General features: G+C 42.3%; 1 protein-coding gene across 4 annotated transcripts in view; it reads right to left on the bottom strand.

Moving 5' to 3' along the window:
• Nucleotides 1-7,834: 7,834 nt before the first annotated feature.
• Nucleotides 7,835-21,581, bottom strand: part of Nek10 (NIMA related kinase 10) — a 176,329-nt gene continuing 162,582 nt past the window's right edge. For all 4 annotated transcript variants that reach the window (XM_076931584.1, XM_076931585.1, XM_076931586.1 and 1 more), the window contains 4 exons: nucleotides 18,559-18,667; nucleotides 16,719-16,771; nucleotides 16,584-16,639; nucleotides 7,835-13,543 (listed from right to left, as the gene is read on the bottom strand). In XM_076931584.1, coding sequence (XP_076787699.1) covers nucleotides 13,486-13,543; nucleotides 16,584-16,639; nucleotides 16,719-16,771; nucleotides 18,559-18,667 — 276 coding nt within the window. In that variant the 3' untranslated portion in view covers nucleotides 7,835-13,485. The remainder of the gene's footprint in view (nucleotides 13,544-16,583; nucleotides 16,640-16,718; nucleotides 16,772-18,558; nucleotides 18,668-21,581) is intronic.

The following is a 21,581-nucleotide window of genomic DNA, read 5'->3' as shown; positions in this document are numbered from 1 at the left end:
TTTGGCTAACCTTTGGACACCTCTGTGATTTTTCAATAGCTATTCCTTGCTATGCTGGTTGAGATCCAAGGAAGCTTAAAATAATATGACTGGTTCTCAGTGAAGATGCCCATGGCAAAAGAGGTTCAGAGAAAACTGTTGATGCATCCAGACATGCCAGGATAGAGCCAGGCCTGCTCAGAGAAGCAGGGCTTATCTACGATACATATATTCAAAACTACTGGGAGCCTGCAGAGAGACGAGTTCATAGACAAGGCCTGTGCAGATGAGAATGGCACAGACCAGGTGCCTCAGCTGCCTCCTAGTTAACAAATGGTAGCAGAGATGTGTGCAAATAATATAAGAGATTATGTAGTGGAGTGACATTTTTCCTGGGGAGTTCTCAGAAAAGGGAAAGAAGGTGTATCCTGAGATCAGAATTTGAGAGCAAGTAATTTATTTTTGAGAGCCCCCCCCCAAAACTAGACAGGCAGCCGGAGAGAATGCAGAAGAGTAGAAGAGGGGGTAGCAAAGGAAGAAGCTGAGAGTCAAGGCCCAGTTCATACTCGTGTTCCCCTGCTCCCGAACCCCAGCTGGTAACCAGGAAGATCGGAAGGCAGGGAGGTGGATTAAGTGAAGCCCTTGAACTTGCAGTGAACTTAAATCACAGAGCTACACCCAGTGGTACCTCCCATCCTGTCTACCCACCTGCTATCTCTGCAGGCACGCAGCCTATCCTTAGGCTAAGGGTTGGAAGAAACTGGGCCAAGCTTGAGAACTCCAGGCTCTCCTTCCTGTCCTCTCTTTATGTATGGTGTAAATTCTCCACCAACTAAGAACTACTGCATTGGAATTTAAACTTTTCTAAAAGTAGTATTTGTAGAATGCAGCGGTCCTGAAACTTAAATCCCAAATGCTACATCACAGGCCACAGAGAATATGCAGAAGATCAGTGCATAGTCATATGTGTGATGCCAAAGAAGGTGTCACTCAGATGCGTATGCAAAGGAAGCCTCTGGTGAGGATGTCTGCCATATGAGAGCAGATCAGAGGGAGGGGCGAGGAAAAGAGAACACAAATTGCAGCCTATTCCTGTGACCCATGAAGCCATTTGGATATGAATGACATAGTGCTTCTTGGTGACAGTCACGTCAGTGCAAGCACAGATGGGTTACCTGAAAATCTACATAGAGATTTTCACTGTCTGTATACTTGTATTCCTTATGACAACTACTTAACTATAAACACAGAGTCAGGAGCAGGGAGACAGGAACGAATGAAACAGGAGGAAGCTGGAACCAACCTCGGCCTGCAACTTTCCAAAGTTGAGACATTTAACTGCAGGCCGTGACTTCTTTTTTAAAATTTGTGAAAGTGTGGTTGTAGGGGTGTGGGTGGGGGCTGGAGAGATGGCTCAGTGGCTAGGAGGACTTGCTGCTCCTACAGAGTTCTGGGGTTCATCTCATAACACCCACATGGGATCTCACAACCATCTGTAACTTCAGGTTCCAGAAACCCAATGCCTTCTTTCTGGATTCTGTGGACACCAAACACACAGGTAATACATGTATGTATGCTCAGGAAAAACACTCAGACACATAAAAATGAATACATTATTTAAAAACCTGTATAAATGCCTGCATGTGTGTGTGTCTATGTGTCTGTGTGTTTGTGTCTGTGTGTGTATGCATATATATCCATGTGCCATTTGACAGGCAGAGGTCAGTGGCCACGTGCCTTCCTCAAATAACTCCTCACTTTATTTTAAAAAAACAGGTCTTCTACTGAACCCAGGACTTGCAGATCTGGCTAATCTGACCAGCCAGTGAGCATCAGGTATGTACCCATTGATGTCTCTTCTGTGACTGAATCTTCAGTTGGGAGCTAGGAATCAAGCTCAGGTCAACACGTTTGTGTGATGAGGCCTTTCCCACCAAACCTATCCCCTCAGCCTTCTTACTTAATTTTTGTAGGTACTGGATTAAACCTCTGACCTTGTGTGTATAGTAAACACAAGTTCAACCACTAAGCGTTACCCCTCCCCCAACTGTATTTTTAATGGAAAGTGTTCACACAGCAAGCTATTAGGGCAAATGGGCAAGCTTCCATGCCAGGATCCAACAATAGCAAAGGTCAGACATGGTGAGCCTGGACAGACTTTCCCTCTGCCTGCCATTGTCTCTGAACGTGTCTCAGGAAGTGTGCTTGTTCCTACTACTACCTGTATCACTAAGCAACGTTCAGGTCGCAGCTGCTCAGAACAGAATTCAGGACTCTGGTCAGGTTGTCTGCAAGGCTTTGGGGAGAAGTATTTTTAAATTTTGTTCTTTGAACAAATAAAGGTTGTTTGTCTTAATAATGCACGCAAGGAGGTGGGTGAAGAAACCCTGCCTATGAACCCAGCACTTGGATCTGACTGCCCTTGGTTCAAGAACATAGTTTCAGGCTCCTGGACATAGAGTGAGAACTTGCTTCAAAATAAAAGAACTGGGTAGGGCTCGAAACTGCAATTCCAGGATTCAAGTAGCTGAGGCAGGAGGACCAGAGCACATTCAAGGCCAACCTCACTTTCATAACCCCAATTCCTACCCTGCTCCTTCATTTTAGGAGATGCACAGAGCAATGTGGCTAGAAAGACTAGCCACACTGGTGAGCTCTGGGCCTGATGTGAGACCTTTCCTCCAAAGGAAATAAGGTGGAGAAATGAGGGAGGAAGATTCCCAGCATCAGTCCTTGGGCCTCCATCCAGACATGCACACACCCACCCACCCACATGTGTACAAACACACACCACATATAAATGGGAAAAAAAAGAAAAATATAAAGTTGTTTTCATGAGGACTGCAGTATGAACTAGAGAGTAAAATGATGGGGATTTAGACACCTGGATCTTTGTCCAGCAGTTCCTAAGGCTGCTAGTGTGAGTTTGGAACTCACACAGTATCAAGCTGCCCGAGAGGGATACTAACCATTTCAGCTAGTATTTAAAAAAAAGGTTAAGAATAAAACGTTTAGCCCTGTGAAGCCTCAGCATTAAGAGTGTCTCCCTGTGGAAGATAAAGATATAAACATTGATGAAGACGTTCAGCCCTGTGTCTCTTACAAATACAAACAATGAGAACAAAATTCAAAGTGAAACAATGTCATTATCTCTCCAGACTGAACAATGACAAGGCTGACAAGACCCTGAGTTAAATGTTTCTTCAATATCAAAACATGACCTGGAGTTTAGGGGTCAGATATCTTTTTTTTTTTTTTTTTTTTTTTTTAGGCTAAAATAGTAAACATTTTAGCCTTCATATCAAGGTGGGTTTTCTGTTGCAACTCTTCAGTCCTGCGTTGTGGCTCAAAGGTAGTCAGAGACAACACATAAGGACAGGTAAGGTTGTGTTCTCCCAAAGCTGTATTTACAAAAACAGGACTGGGAGGGCTTCCGTCTTGAGCTGTAGTTTGCTGGAGCCATATGTAGATCATTTCCTTGATATATAAGATGTCTACGTTCTATTGACAAGTGGAAAGTACGAGGCTAGAGAGCAGCTGCCACTGGATGGTTTAAGAGAAGGTGTCACCAGGTAGCTCTTGGGCTGGGTTCCAAAAGTTTCGTGTGTGTGTGTGTGTGTGTGTGTGTGTGTGTGTGTGCCACCACACCTGGCTGAAAACGGCCTTAAAAAGTAATAACCACTGTGCAGACCTAACACCTGCTCCAGACAGCAACCGTGTCACTGTCATCTGTCCCCTCTTCCGCTCATTTGTATTCATCTTTTCATAGAGGAGGGGGAATAAAAATAGAAATGGATACATTACTCTAAAAAATAGCACTCTGGAGAGAAATTATTCTAATGTTTCAGTAGCATAGGCATGCTTACAATCTTCCCATTTGTCACTGTCATCCAGATCAGAAGCTGAAAGAGCTGCATTGTGACAGGCCACAGCATACACTGAACGTGCTAAAGAGTAGTCATGAAAGAAGCGCAGCCTAGGGCAGTTTGGTGCCAAGCAGGACCTCTCTGATATATCCTTCTAATAGCGGAGAGCCTCTCTCTGGCCCTCTGTGTTCTTCCACACTGAAAAGACACCAAGCACATTTCTGAACTTGCATAGTGAAATCTCACAAGGCCTCTCTCTGAGTGCTCCCTGCACGCTGGTGCCCAACATAGAACCATTGGCTGTTTATAGCTCGTTCTGCTATGGCGTGTCTAGCACACTCTAGAGGTTAAAAAGCCAGGACCCCAAAACTGTGTGGCCAGTAACTGTTAATTCAGAAACCTGTCCCTCACCTCAGTTGTTCCCTACAGCTGTTAAACTGTGGCCATGGGTCATGGGTGTTTTCCATGAATGACCTCAGCAGATGTGAAGGTCACAGCAGTTTAAATTGAAATGGTGACCTCTGACCAGGAAAGCTGAGGTTCCCTCAGGGGCATTTCACTATCATCAATAAAACAATTTAGAAACAGACTTAGTAAGAAGCTCAAGGACATGTTTTACTAGGACTAAAGAAAAAAAGAAGCACAGTCAGGTGAAAATCCAAACAGTCTTTGGGGCGGGGGTGGGGAGGGATGGATAAATCATGCCTCTGAAGTGGAGCACAGAATAGAAATAGCCAAATGGCTAGCTTCTTACAAAAGGAAAAAACACTCCCAAGAATGGAAGTGGGCTAGAGAACAGAAGGAAGAGACCCCACAGTACCAGGCACGCAGGTGTATGTATGGTCTCTTACACCCACCCCGCCCACTGCCCTCATTTTGTATTTCTTGGGTGGTTTTTTTTTTTATGTTTGTTTTGTTTTTGTTAGTTTGTGTTTTGTTTTGGTGGGGCGTTGTTGTTGTTTTGTTGTGTTTATTTTTTGTTTTCTTGTGTCTGTTTGTTTGTTTTTGAGCATGCTCTGTTTCTTAGGTATAACATGCCTATGTTAGTAAGGGTTCCATCTTCCTCAGAAAACTTTCTTCCCTGACTTTAATCTCGAGGTACCTCTCCTAATTTTCTGTCACACTCTAGCTGAACAGAAGTGATAATTTTCACCTGCTATTTAAATTGAGAAGATAACCCATTCCAGAGAACAAGGGAAAAAAATAACTTATCACAGGAATGATTTTAGTAGCCAGGTCAAAGTTGCTTAATGAGATGTTCTTTACCATTTAATATCATTTTCAAAAACTTCTACCTCTGCAACATATATGAGAAGTCAGTCTTGCCGGAGTAGGGTGTCTGTAGTGACAATTTTGGAGTTTTTGGTTTCTTTGAAAAACACGGAAATACTATAAGAATATGTTTTCATCTTATTGCCAGGTGTGGGATATGAGGCTGCTTCAGATTGGCCACAGAAGCTGGCGATGATTTGCCTCTTGCTCTAGCAGGGGGTGTCATTTTTGTCAACTGTAGATAGTTTCTGTGATTATGTGACATTTGGAAATCTGGGGACTTTTCAGCAAGTATATAAATGCTAGGGCCCCAAAAGGTAGGGTAGAGTTGATTGTTGATTGGTCAGGCTGATGGTAGTGGTAGTGATGGCAGTGGCCATGGTTTGTTAAGTAGTTGTATGTGAAGAAGAAACAACAAGAAGAGCAAATTAGATATCCTGATGATGAAGATAAAAGGTGCCCCGAGGAACTAGATATCCATAATCAGCAGAAAGTAGTCTAACAATGATATCACCCCTTCTGACCCCTGACTTTATACAAGGATCTCTTTCCTTTCTATCCATTTTTCTCCCTTTTTCTAGTGTTAAAGGGTTGAAAGGGTCAAAGAAAATGGGTGAATAAGAGTGGAAGAAAAAAAAACCATAAAGTAGTAAAGACAGCTACAGGTGTCCCTGGCTTAAGATGGGACTGGGATGAAGGGGTGAGGCACAGGGCTACAGGCAAGGAGAAAAGTCGAGTTCTCCCATAGTGTCTGACACAGTGAAATTCATCTGCAATGTGGTGGATGTGTGGGTACCCACAGTGCTGGGGCAGAGGGACAGTCTCAGCACCCTCCCCATCATCCCTTCTCCAAATCCTGGCCTCCATTTTAGGTCTCTTGGGGACCTGTAATGAGTTCTCCCCAAGGAGAGTTCCCCATTCTCAATATACACGGCCCTTGAGCCCTTGATCTGAAGTCCAAGTAGAAAATTAGAAAGCAAGTGTTTGAATCCAAGTCCAGGAGACAATGGAGCAAATTTCCTAATTGTGTTCATTTTTTTATAGCATGTACAAATATATTTAGGGGATTTGGGGCTTTAGGTGAGTTTGTATGTGTGTGAGTGTTGTTCTGGGGGTGAAAGCCCGGCTCTTGTCTCCTGTCCTGTTTGGTATCGCACTCTAGGATAGAAACACTCCAATGTAACATCACTGACCTGTGCTTGAGCACAGGCTCTGTTCCTGGGAGTTGTTGCCAGGACTTGGCGTTTCTAGTTGGTGTGTGTGTGTCTTAATTGAAGAAAGGTACACAAATAGCTAGGCAGCAGAAGTTTGAGACAACAGCAAATATGCAGGGTGGATATACTAACCAGGGAGCAATGGGCCCTAGGAACTGAGGATTACTTCCTTTTGTGTGTACAGCAGGAAGAACTGATTGTCAGGGACAAGGGATAGGTACTTCGAGGTTTTTATTAAGCATGCCCCCACCGTCGTGCACAGGGGATGGTAAGCAGAGGATTCTCTCTAAAAGTTCACTTTGAAGACAAAGTTTGTCTTACTGCACATGGACCTTGATCAGTCCAGGCTGGATAGGCTTACTACACCTAGATCCAGGATATATTCAGAGATACATCTATTATGGGGGGGGGGGGGGTAATATGCATTGCTTTGTTTGAGGCAGGGTGTATGTGTGCCTCAATGCAGGTAAAGGTCCTGGTTGCTAAGCTCGCCCTGCAGACTACCTCAGTCTCCTCCCCTTGATTATCATCCCTGCTCACCATGGCAACAGGGCAGTGTGCTCCATATTGCTTAGTTTGTTGTTGGTTTTGAAAGGTATTGTCTCAGCCCACTGCAGAGAGAGCCAGACACCTTGGTGTGAACTGTCTACAGACTAAATCATGTGGCAGTAGCTGTAGGCAGTACTTAGATGCTGAGGATCTCAGTCCCCAAAGTACAGAAAGTGGCAACAGTCAGCATTTGATTCCAGCGGTGAGACACTTAGCAGATGATTAGCTGGGCTGTGTTTAGGGTTCTAAAAACTATAGTGCAGTGTTGCTCCAGAGTGCTCAGTTCATAGCAATTGCTATGGAGCAGTCAGCACTTGATCCATCTTTCCTTACTCATGCTGGCTTCAAGCATGAGATCCGCTTGGTCCAGGGTTGGGGGAAATAGGGAGAGCCTGAAACACTCTGAAATTTGCAACTTGACAAAGAAGTCATGCATTCTTTCTTTAGTTCTTCTTGTCATAAAACCACATCTAGGTGCTGGATAGACAATTCTCGGGACACCCAGAGGAGAAGGGATGTGAGAAATCTGAGTCCTTCTCTCTTTCCATCAAGAGTTCTCTAGGGTCCGGGGTTGGTGCTAGCTCATCTGCCTGCCCTTATACAATATTTATATCAATGGGTATTTATTGCAAGAACCCACCAATCATAGCCCAGGGACACAGAGTTTACAGATATATGTGGCTGCTTAGGTAGAATTATGTGGTGACAAGCATCTATAATATCATCAAGGGAAAGGCTGGAGTGGGGAGTTTGGAATACATTGCAAGATCCAGGCCAACTGGATCCAGCTAGTAAAATGCTCTTAGAATGAAATGGGGAGAGGGGAAGGGCAAGGGAGAGAAGGACATTGGGGGAAAGGAAGGTGGGGTAGGAGATTTAAAACAAAAGCAAAGAATGGAAAAGTTAAGAAGTGACCACTATTTACTCTTGACAAAAGAGAAATTAGTTTTCCAATAATTTAAAAATACATTTTTATTTTCTTTAGCATTTTACAAAGCACATTTATACAATAGCAGAAAAAAATAACATATGCTTTCATCTTTCAGGTGAATCTTCTATAGGGCCATCTCTTTCCCTTTTTTCAGTCTATGACTGTGCGGTTGCATTACTATGTTCATAGAGAGCTTTGGGGGACAGCCAATGGACATGCTTGCTGCCTTACAGGGCAGTGGTACAACCGGTGTCCCCCTAAAATGTAGGCCCCCCTTCAGAAGAGTCACAGTCTCTTCTGTGGGAATGAGGGCACTGAGGGTTTGCAAAATGTGGGTGACCTGCATGGAAGGTGCTAGAACAAAACAAGATCCTATTCCAAGAACTAAGGAGAAGGCACATTGGGAGGATTCTTGTCTGTTGCAGGCACATCTGAAAGACAACTCTGTGCTGTGGGAGACAGAACAGAGGCTCCACTTCCTCTCCGTGGACAGCACCGCTCTTTTTGATCGTCACTGAATCACCACTGGAAACCATAAGAGTCAGGAAGCCGTTCAATTCAGACCATATCTACTAAATGTCAGCAAGCAAAATACTGAAATGATTTTTCTTCTATATGATTTCTGTTCCCCAGTTTGGAAGAGGCAAACAATGGGGTCTTCCCGCAGCTAGTCACCATGCAGTCTACTGGCAAATCATAAAAGTATATGCAGCATCTCTTGGCCAATCACACTGAGCAACCACCACATTCACACATCCCTGCAACTGCCCATTCAAGTTCTTCACAAATTGTTTTGTGAAAATTTTATTGTCATACAAAATGAGCCTGAGTTGGAAGATGGGGAAGAGAACAAGGCCCCAGGGATGCAGCCATGTTACAGATAAAACTGCTGCTTTGGGGCCTGTTTCTTATTTAAAAACAGAGTGCCTGGTTAGTGTGTGCCATGCTCTGGGCTCAATCCCTAGCACCAAAAGCAGCAGCAGCAGCTCTACGTGAAACTCAATGCCTCTATGCCTCAGGGACCTGCCCTGAGGATCCACTCTCATGAGATTTTAATGGAGCTCTGCTGATATCTGAGAGGCCAGCTTGCTGTGATCATGCCTAACTGATAGTCCCAGGAGACCCAACAGCAAGGATCACTTGGGCTTCTGATCAACTGCTCCCCAGTGAGACACCTCTAGGTGATGGCCTACCCTGAGAATTCTGTGCCCTCCATCTACTGAAAGCAAGATTCTGTTTGGGAATTGGCTTAACTTCCTTGAAAATCTGTCAGTATTACGAGGCCGAAGTTCTGGGCCCCCCAAGCACTATGTTCTGTCATAACATGAAGCTTCCCTAAACAGTACTATTCCTGCTCAAGTCCACTGAAGTGTGAGGCAAACATGACAGGGAATGTGAGGGATTTAGCTAAAACTCAATAGCATTTCCACCTCTTATACTCTCTCTTAGAACCTTGGCTCCAATGGCACTCAGAATATGGAACTATTCTGATGGAATAATACATTCAGTAAGGGGTCTTCAGTGAATGGCTAAGCAGTGACAAGTCCTTATACATTGCCTTCTTCAGATTATTGTTTCTGGTATAGACTTTATTTGTTTTGGGAGACAGTTCATTCTTGACATGTTTCCCAATACTAAGTGTTCACTAGTGACTTTACCATATCAATTCCAAGCTGCCATCTTGCCTGCTGGTCATCAATATGGCATCTAGACATGATTTCTCATAACAGACACCTTGTTCAGGGGAAACAGATAAGCAACCTGGAATAGGTCATGAACCAGACATGTTGTGTGTTTTTCTTATTTCTGATCACAATAGATAGAGAAGAGCTGGATTCACAGAACATAATGAAAGGAAGGGAAGCAGCTTTCAGAACATAATAGCCCACTTTTCATTAAGATGAATTCATTTTTACAATATGAACCAAACTTAAGCATCTCAATATAATCAGGCAAATGCTGCCAAGATGTGAGGTCCAGCAGACTTCCCACATGAAGAGGCTGCTGGACTTCAGGGTGTACCATCCTCACTTTTGCAAATGACTATTGCCCAGAGGATGCATAAGCTACTAATCTCCACCTGTCACCTCATCAAAATTGCAAAGTCTTCCCTGTCCCTCTTAAAATCTCAAAATAACATCCGCAGTGAAGTCCTAACAGCCACATTTGCCACATGCAAGTTAACAAAAAGTCTCTTCGTGAAGCTGCTTCCTTGAGACATGTGACTTAGCATCCATGTGGGTTAACAGCATCCAACAGTGGCATGTGCTAGCAGAACATTGTAACCATAAAAACAACTTATTCAAAACTGTCACCTAACACCAAAGCACATTAACATAATCCAAAAGGCAACAAACATATGTATCACATCCAAGTCCTGAACGTAAAGAATTTAGTGTTCAGACAGAATTTCATGCAGGGTTAAGGTCAGGGTGTGGTAGCCTTCAGCTTCAATCCACTGTCGCCTGCACTCAGGTGGCATTACACTGTCTGGCAGGTGATTTTGGTACTCATGGAAACCAATATTTTCAAAAAAGTAGGAAGTGAACAGTAAAAGTTGCTTCAAATCAAGTTTTTATATTTACACACACACACACATACATACATACATACATACATACATACATACACACACACACACACACACAGAAGATATGGGCATTTTTAAAGGAACACAGCATGTTCACTTAGGTAATTCCAGAGAGAAAGGGAGATTAAAAAGGGGGTATGTGTCTGATCTATGCTTATTAATACTGATAGAATGGACTAGTCAATAGTATTGCCTTCACAAATCTCAAACATAAGTGGTGACTTGGTGGTGATATTCTCTATTTTTCCCTGAACATTAAAATGCATTACATTTAATGAGTCTCAGGTGGCACTTGTGTAGGAAGACCTTAACTTGTATAAACTTCATAACAGTGTCCCGTGTGTGTGTGTGTGTGTGTGTGTGTGTGTGTGTGTGTGTGTGTGTGTGTGTGTGTGTGTGTGTTGCAGGGGATAGAACCCATGGTCTTGTGAGTCTGTTGCCCATTGGTGTTCTACATTAGAGTACCACACAGATACCCACATGAAAGCCAATAGCACATCTCTGGGTTTCTGTAATTCCTCTAACAACTGTGTCTGTCTGCCTGTCACTCCTTATTTCCTTAAAGACTGCACATTTGTCACGAGACAAAAAAAAAATATATAGCAAGAAATATCTTTGCTGTTGCCAGTTCCCTGAGAATGGAGCATTTTGCTGTTAAGGAATGAATTGATGTTTCAAGTACGGATAAATAGTAAGAGCTGCTGGGTCAAAACATAATTAGCCAAAGCATTTGCGCATCAAAAGTTATCTGAAGAGATTAATTCAAATTCTACCCCATACAATATTCGGTCACTGGGAATGAGATGGATTCAACAATTCACAGGATTTCATTGTACAACAAATCATTAAAAATTATACAAGACAGAAAGAAAAAAATGTAAATGCAATCAAGAAGAGATTATGGGGCACGCTAATCTCAAGCAGCCACTTCTTTGCAGTAAAGACGATTCCACTGATCAAGACAAAATGACTGTTCTTGGTCCTGTCTGAAGGTCACAGAATGAGACTTTGAAAGGCTAACTTCACTGAGGGAGAACAGCTGCATTACAGAGCTTCCTCAGACAGTGCCTACATGGAGGATAAGGCATCCTTGACTGTAGAGATGGGGGAAGGAGGGTGTGGGGGTGGGAACTCAAGGGAAACACACACATACTTTCTCTTAGGAAAACCACCAGCTACTGCACAGCTGGATCTGAGCAGCTGTAACAGGGGTATATGTTGGCTTGTTTTGCTAATTTTACTATTTTGTTAATTGTACAATAATAAATCCCACTCCTGTGGCCTAAAAGAGGTACAGAGAAACTGTATCTCTTTCACCTTTTCCTCAGTAGACCACACTCATTAAAATAAAGTACCTCAATTGATTTTTTTCTTTACCAAAGCAATGAATGTCACCATTTTATATGTATATGTATAGTCATCTGAGAAACAGTTTGCCTCTCTGAACACTCACCCCACAGCTTAGTATATCCTATGTGGGGTTGCTGGCATAACTCAAGCCTATGTCCCTCTAGGGCTCTGCCTCCTGCCACATATCAGATGAGAAAAAAAAAAAAAAAAAAACAAACAAACAAACAAACAAAAAAAAACAAAACTGTGCAGACAGAAATAAAGCATTGCTTCAGTGAATCAGTAATAAGGTTTGGATTCTGTATGTGAAATTCATCTATGGATGGAATTGTTTTAAGAGCTGAAAATGTACAATCCATCACTGTATTTAATATTTAAAAATTCAGGTATTTTAGTTGTTATCTTGGCTTAAAGAAAAAAATATATCAGTAACCCTCAGAGGCATCAGTTAGTGTGTGATCAAGGAGAACGGAGGTGTGGTTTAAATGCTAGACACACTAATTCTAAGAAATAGTATGACTTCACATTAAGTGATTCACATACTATTCAAGAAGGTTATACTGCATTCTAATGACAGCCAATATATTGCACTATTCAAATCATGCTAAAATACAGCAATGTAATTAAAGACAATGAAAACCAATGGGAAGTTAAATGTGTAATTACAGCTTCCGACTCCCTAATTCCATGCAGTGAGTTGTCCCTGAAGTGGGGACATGTACAGGTTGAGTTGGTGCTGTACTGGAATCATCAGAAGCTAATGAAGAGGAGGAATTTGAGCTCAGAGGCCTAATAAATCCACTCTGCATGCAAGCAGATGCTATCCTCACCCCTAGGATTGACATTCTGACTTCTCTTTGGACCATCTCAGAGGATAAAGAAAGAATTTATATTTTAGTTTATAACTTCGGAATCTTACACACAGGTAATTCAGTAAGGTCTAGAATAAGAATTGTCATCTCTTTCGCAGCCTATGACTTTAACATGTTCTAGAGACACTAAAAGCTTGATTAACAGCAAGCACCAGCCTAAGCAAGCCTCCCTCCTTCCCTGGACATATGCCATGTACACCTATTGTACAGCAGTAGACTCTACTAGTCTAGCTGCCATCCGAGTATCCAAGCTCAGATACTTGTGTGCAAGGTTACAAATACTGTCTACACTGTGTCATGTTTCAGAACCTCTAGCACCCAAGTGGATCAGAGAGAACCAATCAGTCCATTTATAAACTACCATATTCTGGATTTCTTTTAGGATTAAAAAATGGGAACCCAATGGAATACCAAATATTTTGCACTGGGTTCTGTAGTTGTTTTACCTAAAACTATTCTGTGTACATGGAAGGCTACATAGTTTTAAGTATAGTTTCAGCCATCCTGAGTATAAATGTTCCTTTGAAAAATATAAGTCACTTTCATGTTTAACCTCGAGGAAAGTTGTGTGCTAATGATCTTCCACCCCAGCCCTGATAGCCATTTGCAGTGTTTTCTCCCAGAAGCACACCGATAGCCCGTTATTGTGCACTGTAGTGTACACCAGGGACAGAGGCCAGCACTGTGGCTGCCTCACACCTCATAGGACTATAAGAGTATTCCTGTAGCACTGTGGCCCTTTGTCTTTCCTATGCTGTCCTAGCAGCATCCAGTCCTCGGCATCTTGCTGTCACGTCATGGCTGAAGCCCGCCCGGAACTTGAACTTGACTGGGAAACTCCATTTTTTCCAAAGCAGGGTTCTCATCTTTTGGCTGTGTAGCTCTTGGTCCCCCATGGATAAGAGTGACACCTAGAAGATCTAGAAGTAGAAACAGTATCATAGAGTTACAAACATTTCCGTCCAACCCTCAAATTTCAATACCTCTGGCTTAAGCAAACAGACATAATAAATAAACCACAATTAATAAAAAAAACTAATTAATAAAATGGGAACTCTTAGAGAGCTCTGATCTTCTCTTGAAACTTGTTAATAACAAGATTTTTCTTAAGTTCTAAATACAATGAGAAACAGTGATTCTTCACAGTGGAAAATCAATGCCATCCAAAGTAATGTATGCCACATGAATGTCTATGTTCATTTACCTATATTACACATTCATCAGTCTGAACAAACAGAGGAAGGCAAGCAGATATGATGCGCACTGTTTTTATATCTTCTACGTATATGCTGCTTAATGTTTCCTCTACACATGTATATCATAACCAAGCCAGCTGGCTCAGTGGGTAAAAGCACTTACCAACAAGCCCAACAACCTCACTTTAATCTTTGGGACCCACATGGTGAAAGAAAACTGTCTAACCCTGCTTCCCCAACATGCACACACACACGCACACTCAAAAGTATTAAAAGCGTAATCATTTTTAAATGATCTCAAATTTAGCACCATTTGTAGAGAATTATGTAAAAACTCTATTATATTGATAATCTCCCCCCTTCTTCTTCCATCTCCTTCCCTCTCACTCTTCTCTCTTTCCCTCCTTTCCTCCTTCCCTCCTCTTACCCACCCTGTGCGTGTGGGTGTGGAAGCCAGATATCAACATTGAATGTTGTTCCCCAGGACACAATATTCCTTTTTTTTTTTTTCAAATCAGGGTCTCACTGGCCTGGAACTCACTGATTAGATGAGGTTGAGTGACCAGTGAGCGTTGGAATTACAAGCACGTATGACCATACCTGTTTTATTTTTTTTATCTCTAAATTTTGTAAAACAAAGTATTTTATGTCTACAGGTGTTCTGCCTCTCTGTATGTTTGTGGACCACTTGCATGCCTGGTGCCCTGGAAAGCCAAATGAGAGTGTTTAATCTCCTGAACAGCAGTTTCAGACAGTTGTGATCCACCATGTGGGTGCTGGTAATTGAACCCGAGTTTTTTAGAAGAGCTACCAATGTTCTTAATCATTGAGCCATCTCTCCAGTCCCCATGCCTGTTTTAGCTCTTTTGAGTATGAGTGGGGGCGGGGTGGGCGGGACTATCCTCATACTTGCAGAGCAAGCACTTTTCCACTGAGCAGCCTCCTCAGCTCCACACTTACAACTTAAGACTCTCTCTCTCACTGATGCACCGATTACCTGGCCAATCACTGAGTCAGTAAGCCGAGATCTGCTATGTTTCTAGCTTAGAATGCAGGGTTTACATTTAGTCACCGATGAGAATAGAGAAGTACAATTAAATAAACCGATAATGTCAACCATTAAGACTCTATAAGTGCACACACCTAATTTTTCATTGATACAGTCTTCAGTTTTTCTACAAAAATGTGAAGCTATTTGCTTCCCCTGTTGCTGAGCTTCTGTAGAAATACACACACAGTGACAACAGTTGCAGAATGACACCTTCTGCCCCACAACTTCAAACCAAGGGCACTTGAAAGTCAGGAACAGAGATGTGCACACCAGGCACAGAAAGCTTGTGTGCCTAGCACTAGATCAGAGCAAAAAGTGAGAATGCAAATATCTCCACGAGGATGCTGGGAGAAGAGCACCTGAAGGATGGTGATTTCTATCAACCATGAATGAAGACTCATCTTGGCTCTGCAGTCCCAAATCACAAGCACCAGTAAATTTACAAAGGTTATATTTTAGAAATATGCTATCAAGCCAAAAGAGCAAGTGGTTGAATAATCTCATGTGTGATTCATAAGAAAGGCTCGCTGGAATGGCAGCAGGAAGAGAAAAGTAAGAGACTGAATTGAACCCTAAGAAGAATGTAATTTCTCTGTAATGACCTTTGCAAGCTGATCTTGAGTCCTCATTTTCCAGGCTACTAGCTGTCCTTAAGGAACACTTCCAGGATAATTTAGAAAACTAACAAAATAGCTCTCCTGGATGCAGTAGGAAGTGTGTTCTTCCCCCAAGAGAAGCCTGCTGCAGGGGAGCACACTCCAAAGGACTGTATATCCTAAAATAGCCCTGAGCATCTGGGCTACATGCTAAATGTAGACAGTTCAGCTTAATGGCTCTTTGGGAACACAGAGGGACAAACTGTGAGCTGCTACTCCCATAGCCCATGCATGCCCTTCTATGCATAGTATTCCCACAAATGCTGACCAATCCCCAAATGGCAAGGTCTGACTTCTTTTCCATCGAACTTCTCTGGTATTTATTCACTTCTTTGTCCGTCCTTAGGAAAGACCAGAATCAGCAGGAACGGGCATTTGGTGAGGAAGGCAACCAACAATGGCTTCTGTGAAGCTGGAAAATAACTACTCCAGCTCTCTCCCTTTCGGTGGGAGAACTCAGAGCACTGTTGACAATACCTCCCCAAGTGGTTTCGTGGCCCGTGACTGAGATACGTAATATGGAAACTTGCTGGACAGTGAAATCTTACTAATGTAATCATTCTTGTCTTTATTTCCCAGAACCACCTCTCAAATAAACAAGTGCATTCAAATTATTGTGCCATCACTTTGTCTAATAGTAAAACCACAGGAATTCCAAACTGGATTTAAATTTATCAGATGGTCTGTTTTTCTCAAAGTCAACAGAGTAGGCTTTGATTGGCTATGAGAGCAATGGATATCTGAGCTTCCAGCTCTTCTAGAACGGCCCAATAGAAACCCAACCAACTAACCCAGAAATGCTTTCCCGTTGTCTCATGTTCATTATCTTATAAGCGGCCAATGACTACTACACATCAACCTGTTACTTCATTGTAGAACACAGTAGTGATGTCTCCATGGAAGCTGGGCAAAACATACCCCCCTCAAAGCAAATGCAATGGTGTCTAAAATTAATTTGTAGAAATTCAGCTTTGGGGAATCAAGGATGGAGAAAGCAGATCTAATGGCCAATGTACCTCGATTCATCTTTCACTTGAAAGTTAACCCTGGATCTTACCTGTTAGTTGTAAAGTTGTAATAGCCACTTTCCTCTAGGACTTCTTCGATCACAGTCTGTAATCGACAGTCAGTCAGTTAATACAGGATTGCAAGAAATACAAGTAAAAGCACACAGGGGCTGGGGAAACTCTACCTGCATCTGCTCATATGTGATTCCCTCTTCCACTTCAAGGCTACTTGGTGGACCTGAAACAGAGCAGTTACAGAACATCAATCTTTGTTCATAATTTCTTACTTATACCTTACTGGTAATTAGTATTTCAACAGCAGTGAATATGGTCAATTTCTTAAGTATACTCAAAAGCAAATTCCAGGGCCAGAGAGATGGCTGAGCAGGTCATAAGCCTGATGACCTGAGTTAGGTCCCTCACTGGACTCCTAAATGTTATCTCCAACCTACACACACACACACACACACACACACACACACACAAATAAATTTTATTAATAATAAGTAAATTCTAATGTCTTGGCCTTGCTTCTCTTCCATGCTTGGCTGCTCCAAGTAAGGCCATTACAAAGCAATAAACAAAGACATAGAAGCAACACGACAACAAGGAAGGTAAAGGGATGTGTGTTATGCTGATTCCAGACACACAGCACCTGCACGCACAGGGAAGCTGCCAAAACCAATTGTCAGTTTCCCCTGAGCCAGCTTGCATTGACCCCTTGCAGGAAGCTCCCTGGAGACAGGCAAGAGAAGGGTTATGAGGTTGGCTGAGGAGAAGCATGAGGACAGAGTACTGGCTCATTTTAAAGCCTTGTTTAAAGGTGCTGCCTATGGTGTAGCAGGTCCTGGCATCCATTTTCGCTAAACATCCTGTGACAGGGGCTAAGCCTCCACTCTACAGTAAAGTGGCTAGCTGCCCTAGGAGGAGTTAGTTAACCCAGTCTCGGGCTTCTGAGAGACTTCCATCAGAGTCCACTGCACCTCAGTTACTCTGATGAGTTTGACCAGCAGGTGAACTGACGAAATCTGGGAGCAGCTGTTAAAAGCAAATGACTTCAGACATTATGTTATCTTGCTTGGGAATTTCTCAGGGTTCTGTTTAAATGACACTATGCCCACCAGGATTTAATTTGTGACAAGAAAACACATTCAGACAAAGTTTGACAACATGCAAAAAATGATCTCTTAGGCAACAACAATACACCCCTGTGAGCTATCAAATAATTATCTAGCTGCGAGGCTTCTCTTCTGGAGCCTGTGTCCAGTACCATTGCAGTTGCTAGGGAACTCTGAAATCTCACAAGAATGGGATTCTGCTTCTCATCTTCTAAGAAGAATGTGGCCATGCTGAGTCCCTCCAAAGGCCTGGCTCTTGTTCTATCTACTGGAACTCTTCACATAGACTATACAACCATTAAAAGGTGTTTATCTTGCTCATCATTTTATTGTGGTGCTATATTTACTCCCATGTTATGGGAGACATTGAGCTTCAGAGGTACAAGATCAGCTACTAAATGGCTGAGCTGAGATCTGAATTAGAAGTCCAAGTTTCCAGAGTCTGTGTCTGGGATCTCATGTTTCCCTATGTAGAATTATTCTTTAAAAAAAAAAAAAAAAAAAAAAAAAAGTCAGATGTCTGATGTGGATTCTTTGTGTGTATCTCAAGTTATCTCCATTTTGAATATTGAAGCCTTCCATTTCTGCCTTTTATCTTCCTAGATTTGACTTCATCAGGCAACCAAGAAAAAAAAATAAAAGGAAATACAATTCACACAGAGAGACCCTGCTGTTTGTTTATAGTGTTCATAAGCAATGGAGGGGGCTGCCTGTGTGGAGACATGGTCTCTAGGAACCTCTAGATCCTGCTTTGTGTATCTCCAACTGCTGCCTCAGTGAATGAATAGAAACAAGACTCCATTTTTTGTGTATATGTGGTAGAGATGGTATTTTAGGACAGATGACTATATGAGCAAAATAGTTTTCTCTGTTTGTTTGCTTTTTGTGGAAGCCAGGTCCCTCTTACCTGTGGGGTCACTTGGGGACCAGTTGTTTGCAGCCTGTGAACGGCGAAGTAAGTGGTAATCTGAGGTAAGAAAGTTCGGCTCTATGGGTTCTGGAGACCCCTGAGATAACTGAAAAAAGGAAAATGCAAAAGTGCATCAGAGGCAGACAGATGGCAGACAGACGGCAGGCCACTTCTGGGCAAGGAGTCCCATTCAGTTTGGAAACTTTCTTTTTCCGTGTGGGAATGTTGGGGTTCTGTGGTCCCTTGTAAACAGAGAAACAGCATCCTGCTTCCAAAGGACTAAAAGATTAGAAGCAGAAAATTACGGTGAAGGCAAGTCGGACAGTTCCGTAGTCACATGATAAAAGCATGCTTTGTAAAGGCAAAAGAAAAGCAATGTAAATATAAGAGCCTGGGCCAGGAACAGCAAGATGTTATTTTTAATCAGGCGTAGGAGTAATAAAGCCCAGTTATTCCACAGAACAATATGCTTAGTCCAAATCCAGCCCCCTTTTCATCATCTGCTTTAACAACACCTTCTTGCTAGACCATGGCAAGCAAATTTCTTAATACATTTTTCTAAATTACTATTAATTAACTTGGTTCTCCAAACATTAGTTCCTAATACTCTATTCACCCAGTGACAGAATTTATTAAGTCCCAACTGCTTAATGCTCTTCTGTACAGCTGAATTTTTAAATAGAATTTCTTAATGGAATTTTAGGCTATAAATATTTTCCAACTCTTTATACCTTTAATTCTACCCAACACTTAGATTGGCCAAGTTTTAGTGCCTGAGTTAATATACTGTTAAAACATCAAGGATTAATAAACCAGAAGCAGACAGCACAATTTGAACTGGGCAGTAGTAGTTAATTTGGATTTATAAACTATTTATGAGTTAAGCACCTCTGTTGCCAATTGATTGAGAAGACTGGCAGCAAAACCACAACTAAACAACATGTGCCACCTGCTATATAGAAGACACATGGTGTGTGTGTGTGTGTGTGTGTGTGTGTGTGTTCAAGCACGTGTGTGTGCACGTGAGTGTATATGTGAGAGCATGTATGTGCACGCATGTGTGTGTGCATGTGTGCACATGCATGCATATGTGCACTTGTGTGTGCATGTGTACGTGCATGTGTGTGTGTGTGTGTGTGTGTGTCTGCACATGGGCACACGCCCTCTTCCTTTCACATTCATCCATATTCTCTATTCTCTCTTTCCCTGTTCCTTCTATCAAAATATTTGTATAATAATGTTCATAGCGTACTATTTATAGTAACTAAAAACTGGAAAAATCTCAAATGTCTACACAGACAAATACACCATGATGTGCCCACACTGTGGCATTCTACAAAGCAATGAAACAAATGATCAACACCCAGAATGTAGATGAATAGTACACAGATGAAGCCTGACACAGAAGGAGACATAGCAGAAAGCTTCATCTATGCATACTTTTATCTTTTATAATCCATCCAAACCAATGAATGATGATGGATGTCAGGGATGTGGTGTGACTAAGATGGAGCCTGATGGACAGTTAGGGAGACTCTGTGTACTGCTGTGGTGGAGGTCACAGGAGTAAACACGTACCTCACTATATATTCTGCATCATCTTGATACACTTAAACTAGCTAGTCAGGACTATTCCATGATTGCACATCAGATACTATGAGCACACATTGCATGTGTTGTCCAGTCTCCACATACATACTATATTAGAAGAAAAGGTGGTCCTGTCCTTTTCATTCTTGAACATTTACTGTTCTTCAGTGGTAGCTGACCACTCATGCATAGTGTGACAAGACTGTCAAGCCTTGAATGCAGAAGAATCTGATGGCCTTGGGCACTCTGCCTTTCTTCCAGCCTGGCTAACAGTAGTCACTCTCACTAAGCCTTAGAACATTTCCTGTGATTCTGAGAACAACTTCCTGGTGTTAGAATGTCTTCATATGGAGTTGTTTCAGCTAGGGGTGGTCTGAATATCTGAAATGTTCATCTTTATTACAGAAATCCTGTTCACTTTAACTATTAAGTGCACCTTATTGTCCTAAAAATTTCACCACTAAAAGACCTAAAGCCTCAAGTAAAAGAATCTAACTTGTGAGCAAGGGACCTCAAGACTGCCATTTTAAGATGGCAAGGGAAGGGCGGCTCTTTTATTGGTGTTTAGCCCTTAAGAGCAAGTTGTTTAAGACTTGTGTCTTGTGTCATATTGGCACATTCCTTTAGCTTAAGGGCCTCAGATCCCCCAGAAACTGGGAAATGAACCAGAGAAAAAGGCTGCTACAAAAATTTACTGGTCTTGTGTTTGAACCTAGATGTGAGATTATTTTTATTCTAGAACTTTTCAGAGGTCCTTTTTGTAGTTTAGAGTCTAGGTGTAAATATTCTTTTAACAAACTAATCCCCTTGCCCCACCCCACTTTACTGTGTGTTACAGTGCATACCCTTTTGACATTGTGGCTCATATGAGCCTGTCATATACAGAGTTCACACTTGAGAGCAGTGCAATCAAGTTACTAAAAAGAAACGAACAATCACACACAAAAATCTTAAGTTGCCCCTGGGTTGCAGAATTCAAAAATGACCTTCCATGTCATGTGAAATCTGACCAAGTATATGTAGAGCAGTATATAAATAACATGTGTACAACAACAGGCAGGTGCCAGGGAAGCACTCCTTTCCTCATTTCACCCAGCTGGTATGCAGATGCAAGTAAACATGTGCATTTTAGAGGTCTCTTAGATAGGCCCACTGGAGGGGTGGTACCTGATGGCCCCACTCAGCTTGGAGCAGTTGTATCAGTCATCTCAAGTCCCCAACAACTGTTACAGCTCTTCAGAAAGGAGAATAATGGGAACAGGAAATACTAGCTAGTCAGACTACTTGGGGATAAGGGCTTCAATTGTTGTCCTTTGCCAGAAGCTAGAAATGCCCTTTGTTCCGTGCTAGCCAGAAGACAGACATCCCAGAAGTGATTAGGGGCTCCAGTCCCCAGTACACGTTCCTGTTATCTTTCTTCTTTTGTATAG

This window comes from Arvicanthis niloticus, chromosome 3 (assembly GCF_011762505.2).
Source record: "Arvicanthis niloticus isolate mArvNil1 chromosome 3, mArvNil1.pat.X, whole genome shotgun sequence".
NCBI lineage: Eukaryota > Metazoa > Chordata > Mammalia > Rodentia > Muridae > Arvicanthis > Arvicanthis niloticus.
Note: the sequence above shows the minus strand (reverse complement) of the source record. Positions and strands in the feature narration are given on the sequence as shown.